Consider the following 22,999-nt stretch of genomic DNA (forward strand, 5'->3'; position numbering starts at 1 on the left):
GATTGTTTTTTGGGACAAAAGTTAGGAAAGATGGGTACAAACAAGTGCTATTCTTTTTGTTGAAGTCCAATCCCATTACCTACAAGATAGAACATGACAAAAACACACAAAAAGGAGACACCGAACAGCAAAGACAAAACTAAGTTTCTGATTCTGGTGTTGACTTTCACCTGCAACCTCACTGCTGGACAAACCCAGGCATGGCATGTGGGCTTTATTTACTCCAAAGCCTAGCAAACGTGTACTAGCATCAGATTATTTGGGAGGATATTTCATTTAGCTGCCTCTTTCTGGTGACAGGCTTACCACTGTATTACAAAATGTAGTCTTGGCCAGCTAAGCCAATCATAATTAAACAGACAGGAAAACAAGAAATAAGGTCAGGAAGGAAAAGCACACCCTTTTGGGAGGAGTGGGGAGATGCTATCACATCCCAAGTGCTACTCAGAATTCTGCAGGGGCCAGTGCCAGTGTCACCTGGCTCCATCTCTCTGGCCTGGTGACAGATGACAATGACCTGGATTCCCAGAAGAAGGAAAGGGTGACAACTCGTAGCCAATTTTCTCTCTAAAGTCACTTTCTTAAGGCTTCCAGGGAGGACTGATCAGTGCTTCCTTGCCTTTCGCTTGTCCCTCTCCTCCATGGCTTCCATCTGCTCCTTAATTTTCTGACTTTCTTGCAATGCCTTATCACGGGACTGGGTTGCCATAGAGAATTCTTCTTCTCTGAGTTCAAGGATGATCTGTGCCTTTGCAAAGACAAAGAGGAAGGTGTTGAATTCTAGTGTCCCAAATCACTGGAATTGGGTCTAATACTTCACAATTTAAGGTGGTGGAGGGACCTTACCAGCAAAATTGCCCAGATTTTCCGAAAGCAAGAGCTACAAGTTGGTATTTAGAACAAAGGATTTTTTTTTTCCAAAAGCAGCATAAGAAACGGTCACCCCTTCATCTGGTCTTGATGAGTAAGATAAAGAGATGGAACTGGAAACACTAGCCCCAGTAGGTGCTACAGTAGCTTCCTCTGAGGGACATTAAATTCCTCCTTGATTTTATGAAACAAAGATCCAGTATTTTCCCCATAATCCACGATTTAGAAAAAAAACATGAGGAGCAGTGAAACAAGCCTATGTGTGTTCTCCTGAATCTATTAGTAGAATATACTTGATTTTAGAGAGCACTCTTCCAGTTTAATAGCTTTTTAAATATTCATTATGTATAGACTCTTGGGTGTTATACCAATAGAAGTTGTGGCTTCACATGGCAGATCACTCGTTCTTCAAACATTTCCTCAATTTAGTGCACGTAATTAATTTTTACTTGTTACATATAATAGTTAGATTTGCAATGTTTTATAGCGTATCTGACAAAATTAAATTCAGATGAAATAAATTCAGGCTAAGCAAGAAGAGAGCCACTACTTGCTAATCACCAGAAAACACCATCCTTACAATCCAGAGTTTATAACACAGAAGGATGAAAAAATAAATTGTTTCCAAAAGCCACTTTAATAAAAAATGTTCACATTTCATGAGACTGAATACTGCCATATGCCAGCCATAATTATAGCTCTAGGCATAGGAACACATTTCTGGGTAGACTTCTTGTACAAAACAGGTAATTTTAAAAAGAGATGGCAGAAGGGAAATTTTAGTCCAGTCTAATGTATCGTCCAAAAATGGAAACCAGAATAAGCCCATTATATTCCAGAAATATAAAATTTTCAATTAGATCCTGAGTATCAGGTATGCAGTATTCTACAATATCTGGTTCTCAAGGAAGAAAAGCCATGAAAATAGGTTTGACTTCTTCAAAGTCAAAGATGACCTACTTTGTGTCACCCATGGTAATTTGAAAGTTTTGGTTTTTCTGTGTTCCTTGAAACTTCAACTTGTAATCAAGTTAACAGCTTCTGAGTTGGATTACTGAGATAATGCAGAGAACTTGCTTTATCCCATTCCCATTATAAAACAAATTCTGATTCTTTTCTGCAGACATGATGTATAACCTCTTGTAAAGCAATTGTTCAACATCAGTCAGAAGATAGTCCAGTCTTCCTACATCGACAGTTCAGACAGGACCATAATTACATAATTAGAAACACTTCCAGTCTGAAAAATTTTATCATGTAAGTTGCCTTGATTAACTAACCCTGCATCTTTCTGTACAAGAAGCTCTGACCCCGTCTTTGGTATTTTCCAGTATTTCCTCATTTTTGCTAATTTACTTATTTGGACTCCAGAAACAGCCTTGCTCAGCCTCGTTCAGATGTGCCAAACTTTATTATCCAGGAGAGCCACATAAACCTAAATACAACCTTGTCCAGGCCAAACAGATTCTACATACTGTACTAAGATTTAAAGTTACTGGTTTTGATCAAGTTCGGATTGTTTTCATATGTATTTGGATAAATTGTTTTTATACACAGTATCATCTATTTAAACACTTCTGTAAACTAAAATGACGTAAACACAATGACAAAATGCTAATGAATTTTCTGTTAGTATAACATATTTAAACAAGACATGAGCCTTATGAAATAATCCAGTGGGCCACAGGTTTGTTTCCAAAGTCTCACTCACCCTCATGAAATCTTCTTCTCTAAGTTCTGCAGGCCATTCAGTTTTCAATAGCCTTGGTACAAGGAGACCTATTTTAGTCTCCAGTCTTTCTCCCATGGTCTTAATAGCATTTAACAAAGTCCTCAGAGAGACTCTAGGACAACTGCCACGTTCGGAAGCAGATTTCTTTGAACGTATACCCGGCATGAAATGAATGCTGTGTGAAGGGGCATGTGAGCCAAATCCTGCAGCTCCCTCTCCCAAACAACCCATATCTGATCTAATGGAACAAAAATTGGGCTTCTGCCGACAAGCCCTCTCTGGGGATTTTCTTATTTTTGGTGGCATTGTTGCAACAAACCAACTCAGTATAAAAGTACAATTTGTAGGATGTTGGAAAGAGGAAGAAATAGAGAAACTACAAGAGCACACAATAAAACTACTCTAATCTACTACTCTGCTTAAGGTTTTTATTAAAAAAAAATCTTTCCTAATAACTTGAGAAACCAAGAGTTCCACAGCAACTTATCCAAGGATGCTAAATTGGTGTGGCTTCCCCTCAGAGCCGATGAGCACTGAGATGTCGCTGCTCACCACTACAGCATGAGAACTTCCCTTATCATTCTGTATACTGTGACCTTATCAAGCAGAATGTAACAGCTCACCATCTGGAATTTAATCTTGCATCACATGATGCAGAACATTCTAAGGGTCATGATTCTGTTTATCACTTGCTAAGAGACCTCTGGGTCTTCCTTTTTCAGAATGGAGATAGTCCCTTTATAAATTGCCATCAAAGTTTTGCATAGCGGGTTTTGTTGTGACTCTGTGGCTCCTAATACTAGTGTCAGACTCTCTCTCAATTTCTGAAGTATTGGTTAGATATAGTTCGGAACTGCTTGAATATTTGTCAACTGAAATTTTTGCAGGAAAGCATTAAGCTAGATGAATTTTTCAAACCTGTGTTTGGAAAAAGGAAAATTCTATTTTCTTCCAGTTCAAAACAACCTTTTTTAATAAACATTTTGAGCACCCCACGGTAATTTTCTGTTGGATATTTGGTTTGCAGATGTTTGAGGCAGACATCCCAATTCAGGATGGGAAAATACTTACTCGTTCAACCAACTTTCCTGTTCAACTCCCTAATTTAACCCTCTGATATGCCTGTGAGGTAGGGTAGTGTTATCCCCACTACAGATGGGGGAACTCAGGCATGAAGACTGAGTGACTTATTTGCCCATGAGATGTAAATTGGTAGGGCAGGGGATTGAACGAAGGCCTAATGCACTACAGAATCCAATCTCAATCTCTGATGCATCCTGCCACTCTAATCTGTTGTGCAAACTAGCACTGTACCATGCTGTCCCTTGGTTACCAGACAGAACTTGTATATTTGCATACCCAACAAATTAAAAAAGTCCTTCACCACACTAGGGGCTCTCCAGACCAAAAAAAGTACTTTAAAGCAATTATTATTAACTGTAATTTTTGTAACAATCAAACTATTTCCTTTTCTGACCAAGAATTAATTTGCAATACTAAAATGGATCTGAGAGACTTCTGTTTCTTCTCAGGCACCTAAGCAAGACCAGCAGAGAACGTGCACCACTGCACCAAATAAAATCTGCAAGCTTGATGCTCCTGCCTAGAGCAACATAATTCCTCTTTGCACTGTTCATAAAAAGACTGAATAGGTGATCTCTATCAGATGAGCCTGTACACTCACTGCTCTGCCCCCATCCCTCAGAAAAGCTGTCACATGGTATTGGACTATCTGTAGTCTTTTCTGTAAGCTATGAATAGACAGACATGAAAAGGCCTACAGTCCCCCTGATTTGGCAATTTCCAGCCCATATCACACATTAAATCTGCAAAAAAACAGCCTTGATGTTTTGCGACCCACTTCAGTGAGTGTCCATCCTTTGCATGTTAATCTTGACAGAGCCAAATTCTACATTCACCTGTACCTCCATAATAATGAAAGTTGCTATTGATATTCTGGACCGCAATGCTGAGAAATGAGCAATTCTGCATTAGACTGTACCTGAGTGTATTTGGCTTCCAAGGTTGTATTCAGCTTGCAAAGATGGGTGTTCTCTGAACGTATATCAGCAAGAGACTGCAGTTCTTCCTCCAGCTGCTGTATTTTGGTCTAAAGGAAAAATCAGCCAGTACAGATCTCACTGAGTCTATTTACACAGAGGGGTAGCAGTGTTAGCCTGTAGCTTCGCAAATAAACAAGCAATGTTATTTGTGAGTCTATTTAGTAAGTCAATAAAAGGAATGAGCTTGAGACGGCCAGAAAAGTACAGAGAATGTCTGTAAAAGCTAAAGGAAACTAACACTGAGCAAAGCCTCAGAATATGCGAAGCAGCAAGAGTCATTTTGCTTTATCTTCACATAAAGGCAAAATTAAAACTGGATGAATAATTTTAATACAACACTCAGGATAGCGTGCTGGCCACTCACTTGCGACTATTGGTATTTTTAGGACTAATTGTAGCTAACAGAGTTACCTTTCCAAGGTAGAAGATTAAAAAATGATCTCAATATGCGTGCATGCTCAATCTTGGGGAGCTAATGTGCGCACACTGCACAGCTTGGTGGTAGCTCTCTGCTACTTAGCTAGAGAATACTATGCTCCTGTGTGGTTAAACTTCCCACACAAAGGTAGTAGAATTGAATCTGACAATGAGATTAACAGAAACTGAGTGCACAAAACATAAGTGGCTACCAGTCTCCTAACAGGAGGCCTCCTAACATCAGGCCTTTTATTGCACATATTCCAACCCAGATACTGTAAATGCACCTTTTCAAAGATAAACTGGAGATGCCTTGCCACCAAGTCATCTCTAAAAGATCAATGTGGACTTTGTCAACCATCTCCACAGTGGCGGCCACCACACTGGCAAATAGCATGGGAGTGAGCTGTTCTCTCCTAAGAAATTCCTTTTTCATTGCTCGGTACCTAACAAGACACTCCTGGTCTTCAGCTGCCATGCTGTCTCTGGTGCAAATGCAACCATTTTCTATATGGAAACAGTGAGGTTTGCAGCAAATGACCACCTAGGGACCCAGGAAAAGCCCTTTGGGTAACTGCAGTGCAGTTGCAAAAACGGTGCACCTCTTGAATAGCTGCTCAACTTGTGGTGGTCTATCATGATTGTAAAGCCTCCACAAAGCTGCCCCTGAAGCTACTGAATGGCTAAAGCATGTGTGATGCCTACCAAAGCTCTTTGGAGATGTCTAAAATCTTTCATTTTTTACCTTGCACATCATTATTGTACCTCCTATCCATTCACTAATAATAATTATAGTAATTACCAGATATGGGCCGTGTCTACACGTGCCCCAAACTTCGAAATGGCCATGCAAATGGCCTTATAAGGGGACTTCGAAGTAGGCGGGGCCCTTTCGAAAAGGAGCCCTGTCTGGACGCGCCGCGCAGCAGCAAGGCGCGTCAATTTCGAAGCGCCGCTGCCGCCCGCATGCTAATGAAGCGCTGAATATGCATTTCAGCGCTTCATTAGTAAACTTCGAAATGGCCATTTGCATGGCCATTTCGAAGTTTGGGGCACGTGTAGACGTAGCCATAGTGACACTACGCAAACATACAGCTATCTCATCATGTAAATAGGCACCGTTCTCTCCACTGGCCCCTTCCACGCTTTCTCACAAGCACAGCAAAATCCATGCACCCCTCTTTCAAATTCTAAGACACCCATCTGCAATTCAGAAATGAAAATACTTTCCTTTCACCATCCCCTTCTATTGTCCACTTATCTTGCTTTTCTTTCCCTAAGTATGCATTCTGTTCCCTATGTTATTCCTTGGAATAACTTGCTTATCCACACTCCAGACTCCCAGGTTCTCTTTGAAAGAGACATGCATGTTGCTTTAATATGCTGCCTTTCCTTCCTAGTTGCTCAATGATTTTCTTACAGCCATTGACTGACTTACCCAGATTCCTATAGATATAATATGTGAGGCATCTCAACCCAATCTTTTACGTAAAGGCAATAAAGGATCTGACCGGCAGTCTTAAATTTAAAACTACTTAAAAATATCTGGCTGCTGTTGACTTAACATCTGCTGAAAGAAATACAAGAACTGGCTTCCAAATGTAATAATGCAGGTTGGGTTAAATAATCCTGGATCAGCTGGGTAGAAGGATTTTTCCCTGTGCTGAACAAATTAAAGACAAAAATCAGGTACCTGAAGCTTTCCTTTGTCGTAGACCAGCTTATTCTTACTGTCAGTCAGATCTGCTGGAACCTGTTTGACTTGCTGCTGAGCATACTGTGGAAAACAAGAGCAGAGGTCACCCTCTCCTAGGAAAAATAAGACAAAATGGACTTGGGCTTCAGCCTCTTGTCTCTCCCTGAGGTTAGCCATTTCACCTTCAAGTTGTAGTACTACACTTGTTCTCCTGTCTGTGTCTAGATCAGTGTTTCCCAATTTAATTTGGTCAGAGAATCCTTTTAAACTCTGAAGAATTTTGCGGAACCCCTAGTAAGACTATAGATGAAGCTGGAAAAATAGACCATAAGTAAGGATAATAAATAAATGCTAAACAAGATCATGAGATCAATATTTAGTTTAACTGCACATTTTAAATGTGATTTTTATTTTTAAATTTAATTGTGAGTACAGGGATTTATGGTGGTATAGAACAGGCGATCAGACCACTGACTGCACCCACAGCACTGAGTAGTGAGATCATCCCCACGCTCTGGCTAAGCTGGCATTACACAAGGACACTTACTGTGGCAAGCCCAAATGCAAATTGTTTTTAATAAAATTCATAAATGTTTACATATTTCTAAAATAATAAAATGTTATTGTAATGGAATTTTCTCACAGAACCCTTATGTTCACTGAGACTATACTACTTCACCATGCTGCGGCTACACTAGAGTTTTGTTGACAAAACTCTGAGTGTCCACATTACAAATGCATTGTTGACAGTAAATCAACAGAACATGGCTCTTTTGTTGTCAGTGTTCTGCCACTCCTCCAGGAGGCACAATGCCTCTCTTGACAGAATCTGACAGAAAGCAAGTGTGGATGCTCTGTTGACAGACAGGACTTCCAGGTCACCAGGCAGCCGTGTCTGCTGTGCTTCTGGTTGGCTGCTCTGTCAGAGTGGCCAGGCAATCCAGCTGCTGTTGACAGTGATTCACTTTTTTTGCAATCTGTTGACAGAAGACATCTTCCGAGAGTAACTTCTGTCAACAATTGCTGTAGTGTACACAGCCCACGTGACCAACTCTGGGGTGGATGGAAATTTTAGCAAAGAAACTCAAAAGGCTGTCTAATATGATACACTCTTAAAACAAAATTAAGAGACAGTAACACATACACTGTACCTCTTGCTGAAGATTCTCTTTCTCCATCAGTAGAGGTCCTCTCTCTCTCAGTGCTGTCTCCAGTTCACCTCTGAGTCTGGCAACAGTAGTCTCCAGGAGCTCTTTCTGTGTGGCCTCCTTGGGTAGGCATGCTTTTTGTCTGCAGCTAGCATGCTCTGTGTGCAAGTCTTCCCTGTGTGAGGCAGGAAACAGTTGAGCAGAAGATCCTATACCGCAATTTTAAGTGGTGTGCACTGAAAATGGATTTTACACTGTGTACCAGACATGCCCGTTAGTACCTGCGTTGCAGTATTGTCAGCCTGCAAGAAACAGAGCTTATAGGAGGCTTGGAGAGACACAGGGAGCAGGACATACCAAAGATTGCTAGTACGCGAGGGAGAAACGACTGAAGGATAAAGATGTAGAATATTCCTCACAGCTCTTTCTGAAGTTTGGCTTTTTCATTCTGCATACTTTGCAGCTCTCCTATAATGTTGGCATGGGCAGCATCGAGCAGTAAGTCTTGTTCCTGCAGTTTTTGAGTCATCCTTTCCTGTGCCACCGAAAGAAGGAAAGGAAATGTCAGTGTGAAATCTCAAAGGATTATGCAAAAGGCTGCAGGACGGAAAAAGACTGGTACAGGGTACAAAGCTGCTGTTTAAACCACAGTTCTGTTGGTTGAGATTTCTGTATGCTTAGTACCGTATTTTACACCATAATTCACTGTAGTTTTTCAAAATTCTGTGAAATGTGGACACCAGAACTAGGCATGGTATTCCTGTAAAGGTTTCAACAGCACCAAGTACAGAGGTAGTCCAGGTTGAAATTCTGAAATCTGGAACTCTGGTCCAGCAACAGCCAAGGTCCAGGGAACCAGAGCTAGCTGGGAATCTGGTTGCCAGCAGTCCAGCCTGAGGAGCAGCAGCCCAGGACCTGGAACCTGGCAGTCTGTGGGGTTGGCAAGCAGTCCAGGCTGGCGGCCCACAGCTGGGAGGGGAACCCTGAGTGGGAGGACAGCAAAATCCCTGATTTAGGGCCACTCAGATCCTGAGGGTGCTGGACCAAGAAAGTTCAACCTGTATAATCTGTCTACTCTTGTTAGACTATATCCAAGGAATACATGAACACATGGCTACACAATTATACCAGGAGCTCATGTTCAGCTGATATCCATCATGACACCCAAATCTAATTCACTGCTTTCCAGGATACAATCCCCACATCTTGTAACTACGATCCTACAAATAGCTGTTCTTTTGCTTATGCCCTGTTTTGTCTGTATTAGTTACCACTTCCCTAATTTGTGTGTCATTAGCAATTGCTCTTTTGTCCTGGGTCACTGATTTAAGTAAATGCTTTGGGGCCTGCCCAAAGCACCCTTCTAAGCAATGCAGTAGAATATAAACTCATTTAAAAACAAAACAACTTGATCTCTACTTGCTATTTAAAGGGAACCCAACCACAAACTGGAATTTCTTTAGTCAATTAAAAATAATCAGTCTCTTTTTAATGAATACTTCTACACATATTAAACCAAGAAAGTGAAGTCCTTCACCTAAGTGGCTATCTGACTTCTCCATTCTAAAAGAAGAATATGGTGTGCCTTTCTGACAGAAACAGCCAGATTCCTGAATCAGTAGGGACTAAAAATTTCAGGAACTGTGCAGAGTAAGGAGAGTATGAGGGAAACATTCTTCTCCTCTCCAGAGAATAAATTCCAGAAAGATACATGTAAGTGTGACTTAGTAAAGCTGGATCTACACAATTAAATAAACTCCTAGTTGCCAAACTATGCACTCATTCTGCCCTCACAAACTTCTTCTTTTCCTCCAACATTACCTGTCACTTGTGCAGAAGCAGGATAGTGAATAAGATAACATGGTTTTACATTTTTATTGGGGTTTGATACCAAGTGTTCAAAACGACTATGTCAAGATGACAAGAATTTGGAATCGTTATCCATGAAATATTTTATGGATTCATTTAGGCTCATGACTTTTTTAAATCCTTCCTTCATCTTTTTTTCCTAGTCTTTGAGCCACAAATGCTTTCCATTAGATATTTTACTAGCCTGATTGTGAACCATATACCTTAAGCTTGGCCTGATGATCTGAAATGAGTTTAGCATTTTCCATGGAAATACCTCGAAGTGTAACACTCAGTTCAGAGCAGTGTTGGTTCAGCTGGTCATTAAGAGCCTGCAAAGGGGGAAAACACACAAGTTTTATTTCACACTTCCGACAGTAGAAATAAAAATGCTTACAAACCTATCAAGTCCTTTTACCCTTCCTCTAGTGTCATCTTGCAGTTTTGAAAGCCAGCCTGACCTTTGCTGAGACTCAGCTCATTGAGTGAAATGTTGAGAATACCAGTTTCCGGGGGCAGGGGCACAAAATGTGCTGCTGTAAAAAGGCTGATGGCGAGTCTGACTGCCATAAACCAGCAAAGCCAATGGCACTGAAGCTCTACCCTGAATCACTTTGCTCTTGCCCCATGCTATTTCAGATACCAAGGACCAGATTTCACTCTGTAGGGCCAGAGGAAGCCTGGCCTGGGGGACACTCGGGTGAATACAGTGAACCCCCGCCTATAAGGACCTTTGGCATTAATGGGCACCCCTCCCCTTCTTTAGTCCATCCATTAATGCCACAAGTCCATTACAGGCAGGGGTTTACTGTATTCACCCTAGTGTCCTCCCAGCCAGGCTTCCTCCAACCCCTCCCCCACAAAAAGGGCAACTCATCAAAACCACGTGAGCCACCGCCCCAGAGGCGCCACAGCAGAAGGAGCTAGTCTGCCAGGGCCAGAGGAGCCACCTGTCATAGCTGGAGCCACAGCAGTGGCAGGGGGCCCACAGCCACCCCTATGTCATGCAGCTACAGGAGCCACTGCCACCAATGCAGTAGCCACATGCTCCTCCCACCAGTGGTGGGGGTACACCTGAGTACTGTCTGCCCACATATGCACCCCACCCCAGGTGGAAGGAGTGTGGTGGCAACTGTCCAGGCAGTGGCAGCTCCAGTGGCTGGGGTAAGTTCTTCCTTTCTTTTCCCCTCTTTTTTTTTTTTTTTTTCCAGTGGAGGCAGGGGTTGTATTTAGGATTTTCCAGGCCCCAGTTAAGCAGGCTTTAGGAACAATGAGGTCTGGCAGATGTCCCTTGTTCCTGAAGTCTGCTACATCAAGGTCCGTAAAAATCGAGGGTTTATTTTGTATGCAGGTTGCTCTTTGCCCTTCTGCTGGAAGGGAAAGGTGGCCTTGCATCAAACATATAGGACTAGAAATCTTGGTGGTATTCTCAGTTCTGAAAAACTTGTTACAGAAATTTTTTTTGGAAGGGACATCTCTTTAGAATTTACACTATGGCAAGATTCCAGCACTGCTAAGATCCATCCTGTACAACTATTTTTTTGTTTAGCAGCAACTCTCCAGTATGGAAACAAAGGGAGAACATCTGACAGCTGAAAATTGCAAACATTTTGCAGCATGTCTTGTTTTTAACAAAGCAGCAAATGAGTGTCTTCCTTAAATTCAAAAGCCAGCAAGGACAGTTATAATAACCTTGTCTCTGCCTAACACAGACCACCGTACCACTGCCAGTAAATCTTGAATTAAGCCAATAAGCTTTGTTTTAGAAAGCTATCCTGTCTTGATTAAAATTTTTTTCAACTGAGAATCCACAATTATATTCAGCCCTTATTCAGAAGATGAATTATCTTAGGGCCAACAGCTTTAGGGTAATTTTGCAGTAAGTAGAAACTGTACCACCTTAAGCCTAAGTATAGCCATAAAAGCGGCCACTAGAATGGAAGAATTGTGGGTAAATCAGACACTATAAACTGACCTAACTATTTTGGGATTTCAAATGATCACATCAAGAAACTGAGGCTGTATCTAAACTGCAGCATACATTTGAATCGAAGCACTTATCTCGATTTTAAATTGAGATTGTTCATACATCAAATGCCATTATTTTGAGTTTAGGGGGTGCTACGGCAATATTCTTACTCAGACAACCCAAATGGGATTAATGGGAAGTTTGAACGTAAGCATTTGAATCAATGGTAGTGTAGAAATAACTTCTGTTTAAACCAGTTTCATTGGCCTCCAGAGGAATCGCACAATGCCCCCAGTTTTCTGTTCTGGCCAGTTGCATCTCTGATGTTCTCCAGATGTGCAGGTAACAGGAAACCCACAAAATTGAACGGTATCAGGAATATGAATTCATTTTCTTTCTGACCATTCCCATCTTCCTCCCTGACGCCAAAAATTGAGGGCTGGCTGTCGATGGGGGTGAGGGAGTCTTCCCCATCCCCCCATGGCAAAGATTTCAGGGGGCTGCAATGTGGGAAGATGACATCAGATACCCACAACCACTTGAGGCATTTTTTCCCCCCATACTGCGCTAGCAAAAAACTGACTGCTATGGAGCTGAGGGAAGTGTGCAATAGGTTGCCACGATGCACTGCTGCAACAGTCAACCTCTGACCATTTAGTGTGGCAGCACTCACTTGAATTTGTGGGGAAGTGAGGATACTCAAACTCAAATTTATAAAACCCAGCATTACAAATTCAGATTTCATGTGTAGATGTAATTTGTTTTCGTAGTGAACATCTGTATCTGAAACCTCTTCATTGTCACCAGCTCAGCAGTCAGACTCTGCAGCTTTCATTGTGCGGCTTTACTCCAGATCAGGGAGGCATGCCAAGATTTGAGAATCATGCTCAGTTAGTCACCGTAAGTCCTGTCTCCCATAGTTTTAGCTAGAGGATAGAAGAGATGCTATGTTCATGACCTGTACTTCTTCTGCTGTCTCTCGCAGAGCTTTTATTTGAGATTGTAGCTGCACGTTTTCCTCATGTTCTTTGTTGAAAGATAGCTGTGCACTCTAAAGAGAAAAATGGAACAATGTCCTTGAGAAAATGGTGAAACATACAATGTCTATTTTAATATCTTAGGGCCTTGCACATTTGTCTCCCACCTCTTGTTTAATGGAGGTGATTAGCCTGTGCCTGGTATTTCAGCACCTGTAGATGCCAACTCGGGCTGCACTAATATAAACTTCCTCGCAAAACTACTGAGACTCAACTAGCCAAATAAAGAAAATACACATACAGGCTAATTGAAGTACAACCCCTCATACCAATTTAAAACACCTGTTCCCCTTACCTGTTGGTGACCTTGCCATCATCCCTGACCCTAAACTCTCCTCCTGCCTCAAATACAACATCTACTCATCTAGTACCATGGTGACAGCTCTGTGTGTGTATTTTAAATCGTGACCTCATTAAAACCTTTTTGCTTTTAAGCACAGCTTTTGGCTTCATACACATACACCTTGCACAGATAGTAAGATCGCCTTGGGCAGGGACTGTTTGTATTTGTACAATGCCAAGTACATCAACACAATGCACTAAATAATGGATTAGAAATAATCGCTTTCTATGACCCTGTTGCAGCCATGCTTGGAATTCTGCATTCAACTCTGGACACTTCATTTTCGGAGCTCTTTCCTACAGTAGTAAGCCTCTCCGCAAGTAGGCGGCTACAGCAGATACTAACAAAAATCCCAAGGCAAACCTTAATTAGGCACATAATTTATTACATTAATCCTTGTAATCTAACTGTTTAGTAGTTTTTAAAGGCTTATTTTATACAGAGAACGCAGAAAAAAATAATCTCCACGAACTAGAAAGTGTGAATTTATCATGTATTCGTTCAGTGGCCTGCAACCTGCAGCTCTGGAGCCACATGCAGGTCTTTAAGGACTTCTTTATGACTCCTGACACTATAATTGCAAAGTAAAGAACCAAAAAACAAAAACCTGTGGATTATTTTCAATAAATGGGGAATGTCTAAAAGCCCAACAATGAGTCCAACTCATATCTAAATGTCAAATGATATGTTATCTCAAAGTTGGATAACTCCCCCTTTAATATGTGCAGTGTATTAAGGGATATGATGCTGTGTCTGTGTTGATTGTGCTGCTAATAAAGTTGTGATTATTAACTCGAAAGAAAAGGGAAGCTTGTGGCATGCCTGCTATTTAAGACATGTATTTTAAGAAAGAAAACTGAAATTAAACATTAAAATTGGCATAATTAAAAGGTGGGTTCAGGAGTAGAAGTCAGGAAGATAGTGGCACAAACACACAATGTGAGGAAATAGAATATGTAAACTGTTTGTGAATGTCATGCAGTAAACATGTATCTTATTAGCGATCATTACATGCTGTTTTGAAATAGGGGTTACAAAAAGTACAGTTTCATGTTACTTATTAAGGCCCGTCCCGTATTCAAATGCTTTGTGGCTCTTGAATTATTGAGGTTTTTTTAACTAATTAAAATTAAAAAAGGTACTTCTTGCTATTTTAGTTAGCCAGCACCTTGATTATTTAACCATATTAAGTATCTCTGTAGCACCTCTGTGGCCTTAATATCATTTAAGCTTAGAGCATCTGGGTGGTCTTTGTTCACATAGAAAAGGGCTATCCAGTCTCCCTGTATGTGAGAGGAATAATAGAAGGTCTGCAGTTCTGGACTGAGGTATTAGGAAAAAGTAGGGAAAAAAATAAACAGTTTTCCCATCCAAGCTGGTTACAACTTACTCTTGCTTCTTCACGGAGCTGGGAAATTATGTTGTTCCTGGAATCTAAGGCAGAAAGAAAACAAAACAAAGCCATGCAACAATATGGTTATAAATAAAAATGTCACATTTTGTAATTAAAGTGGCTTGCTTAGGTAACTGAATATGGAGCAAATGTGCAAAACTTCTGTAAGCATGCTGCTCCGACAACACACTGATGGATCTAATCTATCAGCAGAATCATTTTATAGCATATCCTACCCTCTTGTTAAGACTGTTACAGGTTGAACGTCTCGAATCTAGCACCCCTGGGACCTGACATTTGCCAGACCAAGGGAGGTCATATCATCTAGTAGCATTACCAACACTTCTAAGAGCCCTGTAAGCAATAGAAGACTGTTAGGGATAAACACCAGAATGCTGAGAGCCAGGACAGGTGGCTGTAAACAAACTGTAAGGGAACACTGAAAACTTGGCCATACCTATAAGTAGTAATCCAGCTAACTAAAATTATGCCAGGTTATGGAGTTTGCCAGACAGGGAGGATTTCCTTCCGGGAGACCCCGAGGGGACACGCTTCTACACAGCTATTTTAGAATCCAGAAGAGCTTCTTCCGGACTCTGAATCATGTGACCATATGCTAATGAGGCACAAGAAAAGTACATCCATACCTCATTAGCATGCCACTTCCAGAACAAGTGAAGTGTAGAAACTGCCAACCTGAATTGTGTGGTAGTGATAAATCTGAATTATGTGTAATCTCATATGACTTGGTGTCCAAAGGTCCCTAGTTTAAATACATATACAGGGTGCAAAAAAGTAGATTCAGACCAACAAAAGTACACCCTGTGATACAACGCCTCTTCCAGTTCTGTGCTGGCTCTGAATGAGCGTGACAAGGGTGACGAGGATGACAGATACATGAATGAAAACAATAAGAAAATGAAGCCAGAGATTCTCGGTTGCCATATCAAAATACAATCTGGAAAGGTCACTCAAAAGATATTTCAAACAGAGGAAAACCAGAAGGATAACTTCACTTTACTTTCTGCTCCCAAAGTAAGCAAACTTCCCTTGGAAAAGCAAAAGAAAAATATGAAATGGTGGTGTATCACTTTCTTTAATTCAATCTGTGGGGAAGGGATCAAAGTACATGGTGACAAGTACCAGGTTTTAATACTTTAACGCACACTAAAAACTCAGAGTATCTGCCTAAATTTGGCACTTAGGGTAACAGATTTCATGTTGTTTGGGTAGGGGGAGTGGTCTTCCTGTACTAATTCCTCCCTCAACCACAATCAGTCCTATAACAGGAAAGTCTCCCGCTTTCATGCTCTGTGTGAGTATTGTGACCTTAAGCAAGCTGCAGGTTCATTACTGCTATCTAGAATAACAAGCTGTCCTGTAGCACCTTAAAGACTAATGGATTTATTCATTAGGTAATGAGCTTTTGTGGGTAAGACCCACTTTTTCATAAAAACCTCCAATGACACAGATTCCACAACATCCCTTGATAATTTGTTCTAGTGCTCAACTTTGTTAATGCCTAACCTGAATCTTCTTTGTTGCAATTTAAGCCCAGTAAGTCATATGATTTCCTCAGTAGTTGAGAACAACTTATAATGCTCTTCTTTGTCGCAACCTTTTACGTACTCAAGATTTATCATATCCCCTTTGTCTGTTCTTTTCCAGAGTAAACAGTTTTTTAGAAAAACTGTTTCTCATAGACCATGTTTTCTAAACCTCTTGTCTTTGTTGCTCTCCTACTCTGTATTTTCTCCAAACTGTCCACATCTTCCCTCATGTATGGACACAGCACTCCAGCTGAAGCTGAGAAGAGTAGAAGAATTACTTCTCATGTCTTAATACATCCCAGAAAGATGTTCACTTTTTTATGTTTATGATCCACTATAACACCCAGATCTCTTCTGAAGTGCTCCCCGTGAGGTACTCATTTTTGATTTTTTGTTTGTGCAATTGACTAGTCCTTCCTAAGTGAAGTATTTTGCATTTGTACTTAATGAATTTCACCCCATTAATTTAAGAAACTTTCTCCAGTTTGTCCAGATCCCTTTGAATTCTAATCCTGTTTCCAAAGCGCTTGCAACCTCCTATCTTAGCATTGTCCATATATGCTGTTATTCAAATATTTTACGAGAATACTGAATAGAACTGGATCTGAGACTGATCCCTGCAAGACCCCACTTGATATGCCCTTCCAGTTTGATTGTGAACCACTGACTATTTTCTGGGTTTTTTTTTCTCCAACCAATTATGCACCTGCCTTAAAGTAGATCTGTCTAGCCTCAGGGGTGTACAAAGTGGGGGGCAGGCCCCCTCAGAAGTGAATGAAATTTTGTAAAGGTGGCACAGCACAATTGGTGGCTGGGTCTCACTCATTCACCTCATTAAAAATGTTGAAATGTTACTGTTTTTATGTGTGTATTCACACTTAATCAAGTCTTTACATTCCACATACTTATCTTACAGGTGCTGAAAGGCTTTTTCTATAAACATAATCAAAATTTGCCTGAGATGAGGAGGCAGAGGAGGGAAGAGGGGCTGCTAATTGCAGGGACAAAAAGTAGGGCCCAGCATAAAGTGCTCACCCTGGTCTAGCCTATATATCACAGGTTTGATTGAGACGGTCAAGTGTCACATTATGAAAAGCCTCACTGAAGTTGAGATATATCACATCTTCTGCTTCTCCACGTTCACCAGCTTGTTACCCTGTGAAAGGAGGATGTTGTTGGTTTGCTATGATTTGTTCTTCAGAAATCAGTGTTGAGTTGTCACCCTATTCTAGATGCTTACAAATTGCTTGATTGTTGTCTATCATCTCTCAATATCCAAGTTAAACTGAGGGGTCTACAATTCCCTGGATTGTCCTTATCCTCCATTTTATACATACACCAGATTTTTCCCTTTTGTAGTCCCATGAGATCTCTTCCATCCTCTACAAGATCTCAAAGATAATCAATCGCTCATGGCTCAGCAATCACTTCAGTCACATCCTTCAGTAATCTTGGAGATATTTTATCAGGTCCTCCTAATCTGGAGATATCTAACTTTTCTAAGCAATTCTTAACTTTTGTTCTTTTCATATTTTAAGCTTAGCTGCTACCCTGCTTACACTGATATCCATTTTGTGAGTTATCCAATCACTGCTAACTTCATTTGTTTGAAAACTGGAGGGGAAAAAAAAAAAAGGCAAGACTCCATCCTAGAAGAGCACCTGCTATCATACCCAGGTCAGCTTTCAGCTGTATACACTCCTGCCCCAGCTGTGCAGCTCTCTGTTCTTCCTGCTTTAGCTTCTCTTGGGCAAGCTGGACATCCTTGTGCAGACCCTGGCAGTTCTGTTGCAGCAACTGTACCTATAGGGATATCACACAATCAGCTTTTAGAATTTTATTAAAACATAATCTTAGCAAGTTTTAGAATCCAAAAGCTTAGCCTATTGGAGAGGGAAAGAGCTAATCCAGTGGTTTCAGGAGTAACATTTTGAAGAACTATCACAAAGATTTTTAAGAGCAGGTTAGATTAAAAAAAAAAAAATTCTGTCAGGGCTGATCTAGATCAGAGGTGCCAAACACACAGGTCTTGAGCTACATGCAGCTCTTTGAGCAATTATATGTGGCTCTGGTTCAGAGCTGTGCCCCAGAGTGACATCCACTACTCATGCACATGCCCCAGTGCTTGGTAGGAAAAGCAAAAGGTGGCAGTGGTGAGTGGGGGGCTTGAGGTGCCTGGCCATGGGGGAGGGCACTGAGTTAGAGCAGGGGAGTACCTAGCTCAGAGGGGAATTGGGTTAGAGTAGGAGACTAGGGGTGCCTGGCACTGAGGGAGGGCATTGAGCCATATATTTATCCATCTACATACAGATAGATCAGAAGGCTGCAACCTGTGGCTCTTTAAGGACTTCTTTATGGCTCCCACTGCTATAATTGCAAAGTATCAAAAATAATGAGGGATCTTTTTTAAAACAGCAAGGGCTTGTCTACACTTGCCCCCAATTTCAAAAGGGGCATGGTAATCGGGGCCACAGGAGATTACTAATGAAGTGCTGCCACGAATATGCAGCACTTCATTAGGCTAATTTTTGCCTGCAGCAACTTCAAAGCTTCAAACTTGGAAGTGCTGGCATGCATGTAGCCACAAGCACTTCAAAGTAGCATGGGCACTTTGAAGTGCCCATGACTACACGCATACCAAAGCACTTCGAAGTTTGAAGCTTCGAAGTTGCCGCGGGTGAAAATTAGCCTAACGAAGTGCTGCATATTTACGGCAGCACTTCATTAGTAATCTCAGGTGGCCTTGATTACCATGCCCCCTTCGAAGCTGCAGACAAGCGTAGACACAGCTTAAATGTTTAAAACCCCAAAATGAACAACTCCTATTTAAATAGCAAACTGTGATCTCAAAACACTGGAGGATGCTAGGAGCAGTTATCCAGAGAAGGTTCAGGAGTAAGTCAGGAAGACAATGGTCCAAACACATATATAAATGTAAGGAAATAGAATATGTAGGAAAAAAGGTGAACATCCTTCTTTAAACATGCATGGCATTACAAATCATTCTGTGCACAGTTCTTAAAAGGGGGTTACAAAAAGTATGGTTTGATGTTTAGTAAGTATGTCGTGTATTCACATGCATTGCAGCTCTTGAATTGAGTTTTTTACCTAATTGGAAAAAAATGGCTCTTTCTATTTTGATTGCTGACCCCTGGGATGGATAGATGGATAAAAGTTCACTGTTGGTTTCCTATTTAAATCTACAAGCATCTTAAAATAGCTCATAAGGAGTCAGGAAAAGTAAGTATGAAATAGCTAATAGCAGTATGCTGAACAACTCCAAAGCAGCAGAAGGAACAGCAATTGAGCAGATTCTTAACACTGCAAAACCTATTTTCCCATGTTTCACAAAATATAAATCAGTAGTCAGTCATTTGATTGATTTAAACATGAACAAATCTCACAATTTTTTTTTTTTTGTTTGTACTCCTGTTTGATGAACTGTGGATTCAGAAATGTATAGGTAGCCTTTGTTGCTTGGGGGTTTCTTCTGTCTCTGCATTCGCTCATGCTTCACAAGGGCTACATGCTGCAAATGTACTTGTGAACGGAGAGTAAACTTTGTTGTTGTGACATTTCATGGAAAAAAAGAGTTACTCCAGAAGCCTTAAGAACATCTTCAGAAACGTTGGCTGCTAGCCAAAGGCTGTATCAGTACTTTGGTAGCCAATACTGTGTATTTTTCATTGTCAATGTTGAGTTACTTAAAAAATAGTGAAGACATTTGTACCGCTGATAATACTGAAAAGTCCAAAAACTTCCATGCCCTTCATTAAAATTAGACAAATTGTCAGCTGAAAAGTTAGAGCAAACCCATCTTAATTTCCTTCACTGTTTGGTGTACTATGAACATTGATGTGGGGTTTTTTTAAAATTAAGAAATCTATAATACATAGAGACTTTCCATAGAAAGTCAAATCAGTGGTTCACCTAGTGCAATATCCTGTCTTCTGAGAGTGGCAAGTGTCAACTGCTTCATAAACTACCCTGTTCTAATCATTCTCTCTGAAGTGATCCATCTCCTGTCTCAACTTCTGGCAGTCAGAGATTTGGGGATATCCTGAGCATGGGGGTACATCTTGATGAACCGATCTTCCATTTGTTTTCAAAACCAGTTTATAGTTCTGACACTTGTTACATCCCTTGGCAATCAGTTCCATAGGATAACTGAATTGTGCAAATAAATCTATTTTAAACCTGCTTCTTTATTTATAGCTCATGTGAATATTGTGGCGAGTGATATGCAGAGGAATATATAACACTTTTTTTCCCCAGGTCATTTGTGCTTTTATAGACCTCTGAGATGTCCCACCTTTAGTGGTCTTTTTCCTAAGTCAAACAATCCCAGGGTGTGTCTACATATGCATTCCTTTTTCGAAAGAGGTATGCAACTGAGGTAAATAAAAAATGGCAGAGGTATGAATTTGCATATTCTAATTTCAAAAGCTTCTTTCAACAGAAGAAAGCTAGTGTAGATGCTGCTCTTTCAAAAGTAAACCCCATCTTCGAAAGTATCCTCCTTCCCTTTATTTAATGGAAAGAAGGATTCTTTTGAAGATAGGCTTACTTTTGAAAGAGCAGCGTCTACACTGGCTTCCTTCTTTCAAAAGAAGAAGCTTTTGAAATTAAATAGGCAAATGAGGTGCCAAATATGCAACTTAATACCTCTTTTGAAAGAGGGATGCATGCCTAGTCTTTTTAATTTCCTCTTGTATAAAAATCCAGCCTCCCTTGCTCTGCAATTTTTCCAGTGGGGCAAGCAGAACTGCATGCAGTTTCAAGGTCTGGGCAGATCCTGGATTTATAGAGGCTGTGTCTGCACTTAGGAAAAACTTGGAAATGGCCAGGCTACTGGCCAAACTGAAGAACACTAATGAGGCGCTGAAATGCATATTCAGTGCCTCATTAGCATGCTGCTAGATGCAGCACTTCAAAATTGCTGCATTTTGCTCCTGCACAGCTCATCTACACAGGGGGTCCTTTTCAAAAGGGAGCTCCTATGAGCTCATAGAATTAAGGGGATTTTGATCTTGGTGGGGTCGTTTCAAAAAGGACCCCCCCGTAGATCCGCGTGGGAGCAAAACGTGGCAATTTTGAAGTTCCGTGGTCAGCGGCATGCTAATGAGGTGCTGAATATGCATTTCAATGCTTCATTAGTATCCTTCAATTCAGCCATTAGCATGGCCATTTCAAAGTTTTTGGTAAGTGTAGACTAGACATAGCCATAGTGGCATTATATTGTCTTGTATTTTCCCTTTCCTCATGATTCTTTATTTACTTTTTTGACCATGGCTGCACATGAAGCAGATGTATCCAGAAAGCCTTCTACAACAACTCTTAAGTGGTAACAGTTAATTCACACCTCATTTTGTATGTACAATTGGGATTATATTTTCACCTGCCTTTTTGTCCAGTCACTCAGTTTTGTTACCCCTTCATAAACTTTTCATTCTCCTTTGGACTCAACTGAATGGCACTGGGTCCAGTAGAGACCCTTGAGGGACTTCACTATGAAAAACAACCATTTATTCCACCCTTTGTTTTCTCTCTTACAAACCATCTCAAACTTTTTTGCTGTTATCACATGAGTGCATACTTTGGTTAATAGCCTTTCAACAGGGATCTTTCAAAGCTTTCTCAAAGTCCAAGTACACTGTATCCATTGGATCACTCTCATTCACGTGTTCACAATGCTCAAACATTGTGACTAATGAGGCATGGTTTCTTTTCACAGAAGCCATGTTTATCTTCTCCAACAGCTCATGTTCACCATGGGGGTGTCTATACTTGCACTCTTCCTCTTTTTTGAAAGAGATATGCTAACGAAAAATTTGTATATTGTACTTCATTTGCATATTCTAATTTCAAAAGAGCTTCTTTTGAAAAAAAGCCAGTGTAGACACTACTCTTTCGAAAGGAAACTCATCTTCAAAAGTATCCTTCTTCCCATTAAATAAAGGGAAGGAGGATTCTTTCGAAGATGAGTTTACTGTTGAAAGAGTAGCACCTACACTGGCTTTCTTTTGAAATTAGAATAGGCAAATGAGTTGCCAAATGCAAATTTACCTCACTTGCATATTTCAAAAGAAGAATGCAAGTGTAGATGCACCCTATGTGTAATTCTATGGTGAATTTTTTCTTCTTTCCCCCCAGTAATTTCAACCAATTTCTCAGTAAGCCTAATTTCAGTATGTGCAGAATGGCCTTAGAAGCACTTTAAAATTTTCAGCTATACTCACCTCAGTCACCTGCCAGAGGAACTAAATTTAAGATATATTATAGAGCACAGTTAATAGATCTACAATTTGAGTCTGCAGAATTCTTACATGAATAAATCTAGTCCTAGTGACTTATTGCCATTTAAATTCATCAGTTTAATCCAAAAGCCTCGACTGACACCACAATCTGGCATATTTCCGGAGATTTATCACCAAAAAACGATCCACATTAGAATCCTCCCTCACGACCTCAGCACTGACAAGTCATTCAGCTTCTTTGCATCAGCTTTTTCTTGAGTGCTGCTTCAGCTCTTCAATGAGCTGCAGGGAAGGGGGATGGATTGTTGAGCAAACCTTCTACTGCTCATGTACTGTTTGCGGCTTCTGTAAATTCCTCTTCAAAATCATTTTCGGCAATACTTTTTTTGCAACACCTTTTCCTCTGTCTTCCTTAGAGGGCTCAAATTTTCTCTGCCTTCCCTCCTGAAGTAGCATGTTCCCAGTCAACATGCAGATACTTGAAATCACATCATTATTCGGTTTTCTGTTTTTGTAGCCTCTCTAATCTCCTTGTACATGTCAAAATGAAAATTGTCATCCTGGTCACAATGTTCCCCGTATTACTCTTCAAGCATGGATTTTTCTGTCCATAAAGATTCCATGTCACTATTTGATTAAGATGTTTGTTTACATCTAATGCTTCTCTTGAAATCAT

The 22,999-nt window shown here is 40.6% G+C and overlaps 1 protein-coding gene across 1 annotated transcript in view; it reads right to left on the bottom strand.

Moving 5' to 3' along the window:
• Positions 1-22,999, bottom strand: part of CCDC150 (coiled-coil domain containing 150) — a 50,749-nt gene that overhangs the window by 22,634 nt on the left and 5,116 nt on the right. The window contains exons 5-13 of the mRNA XM_075000609.1: positions 17,740-17,869; positions 14,514-14,557; positions 12,702-12,794; positions 9,999-10,106; positions 8,346-8,461; positions 7,930-8,101; positions 6,776-6,859; positions 4,605-4,712; positions 620-748 (exon numbers count right to left, since the gene is read on the bottom strand). Coding sequence (XP_074856710.1) covers positions 620-748; positions 4,605-4,712; positions 6,776-6,859; positions 7,930-8,101; positions 8,346-8,461; positions 9,999-10,106; positions 12,702-12,794; positions 14,514-14,557; positions 17,740-17,869 — 984 coding nt within the window. The remainder of the gene's footprint in view (positions 1-619; positions 749-4,604; positions 4,713-6,775; positions 6,860-7,929; positions 8,102-8,345; positions 8,462-9,998; positions 10,107-12,701; positions 12,795-14,513; positions 14,558-17,739; positions 17,870-22,999) is intronic.

This window comes from Carettochelys insculpta, chromosome 8, assembly GCF_033958435.1.
Source record: "Carettochelys insculpta isolate YL-2023 chromosome 8, ASM3395843v1, whole genome shotgun sequence".
Taxonomy (NCBI): domain Eukaryota; kingdom Metazoa; phylum Chordata; order Testudines; family Carettochelyidae; genus Carettochelys; species Carettochelys insculpta.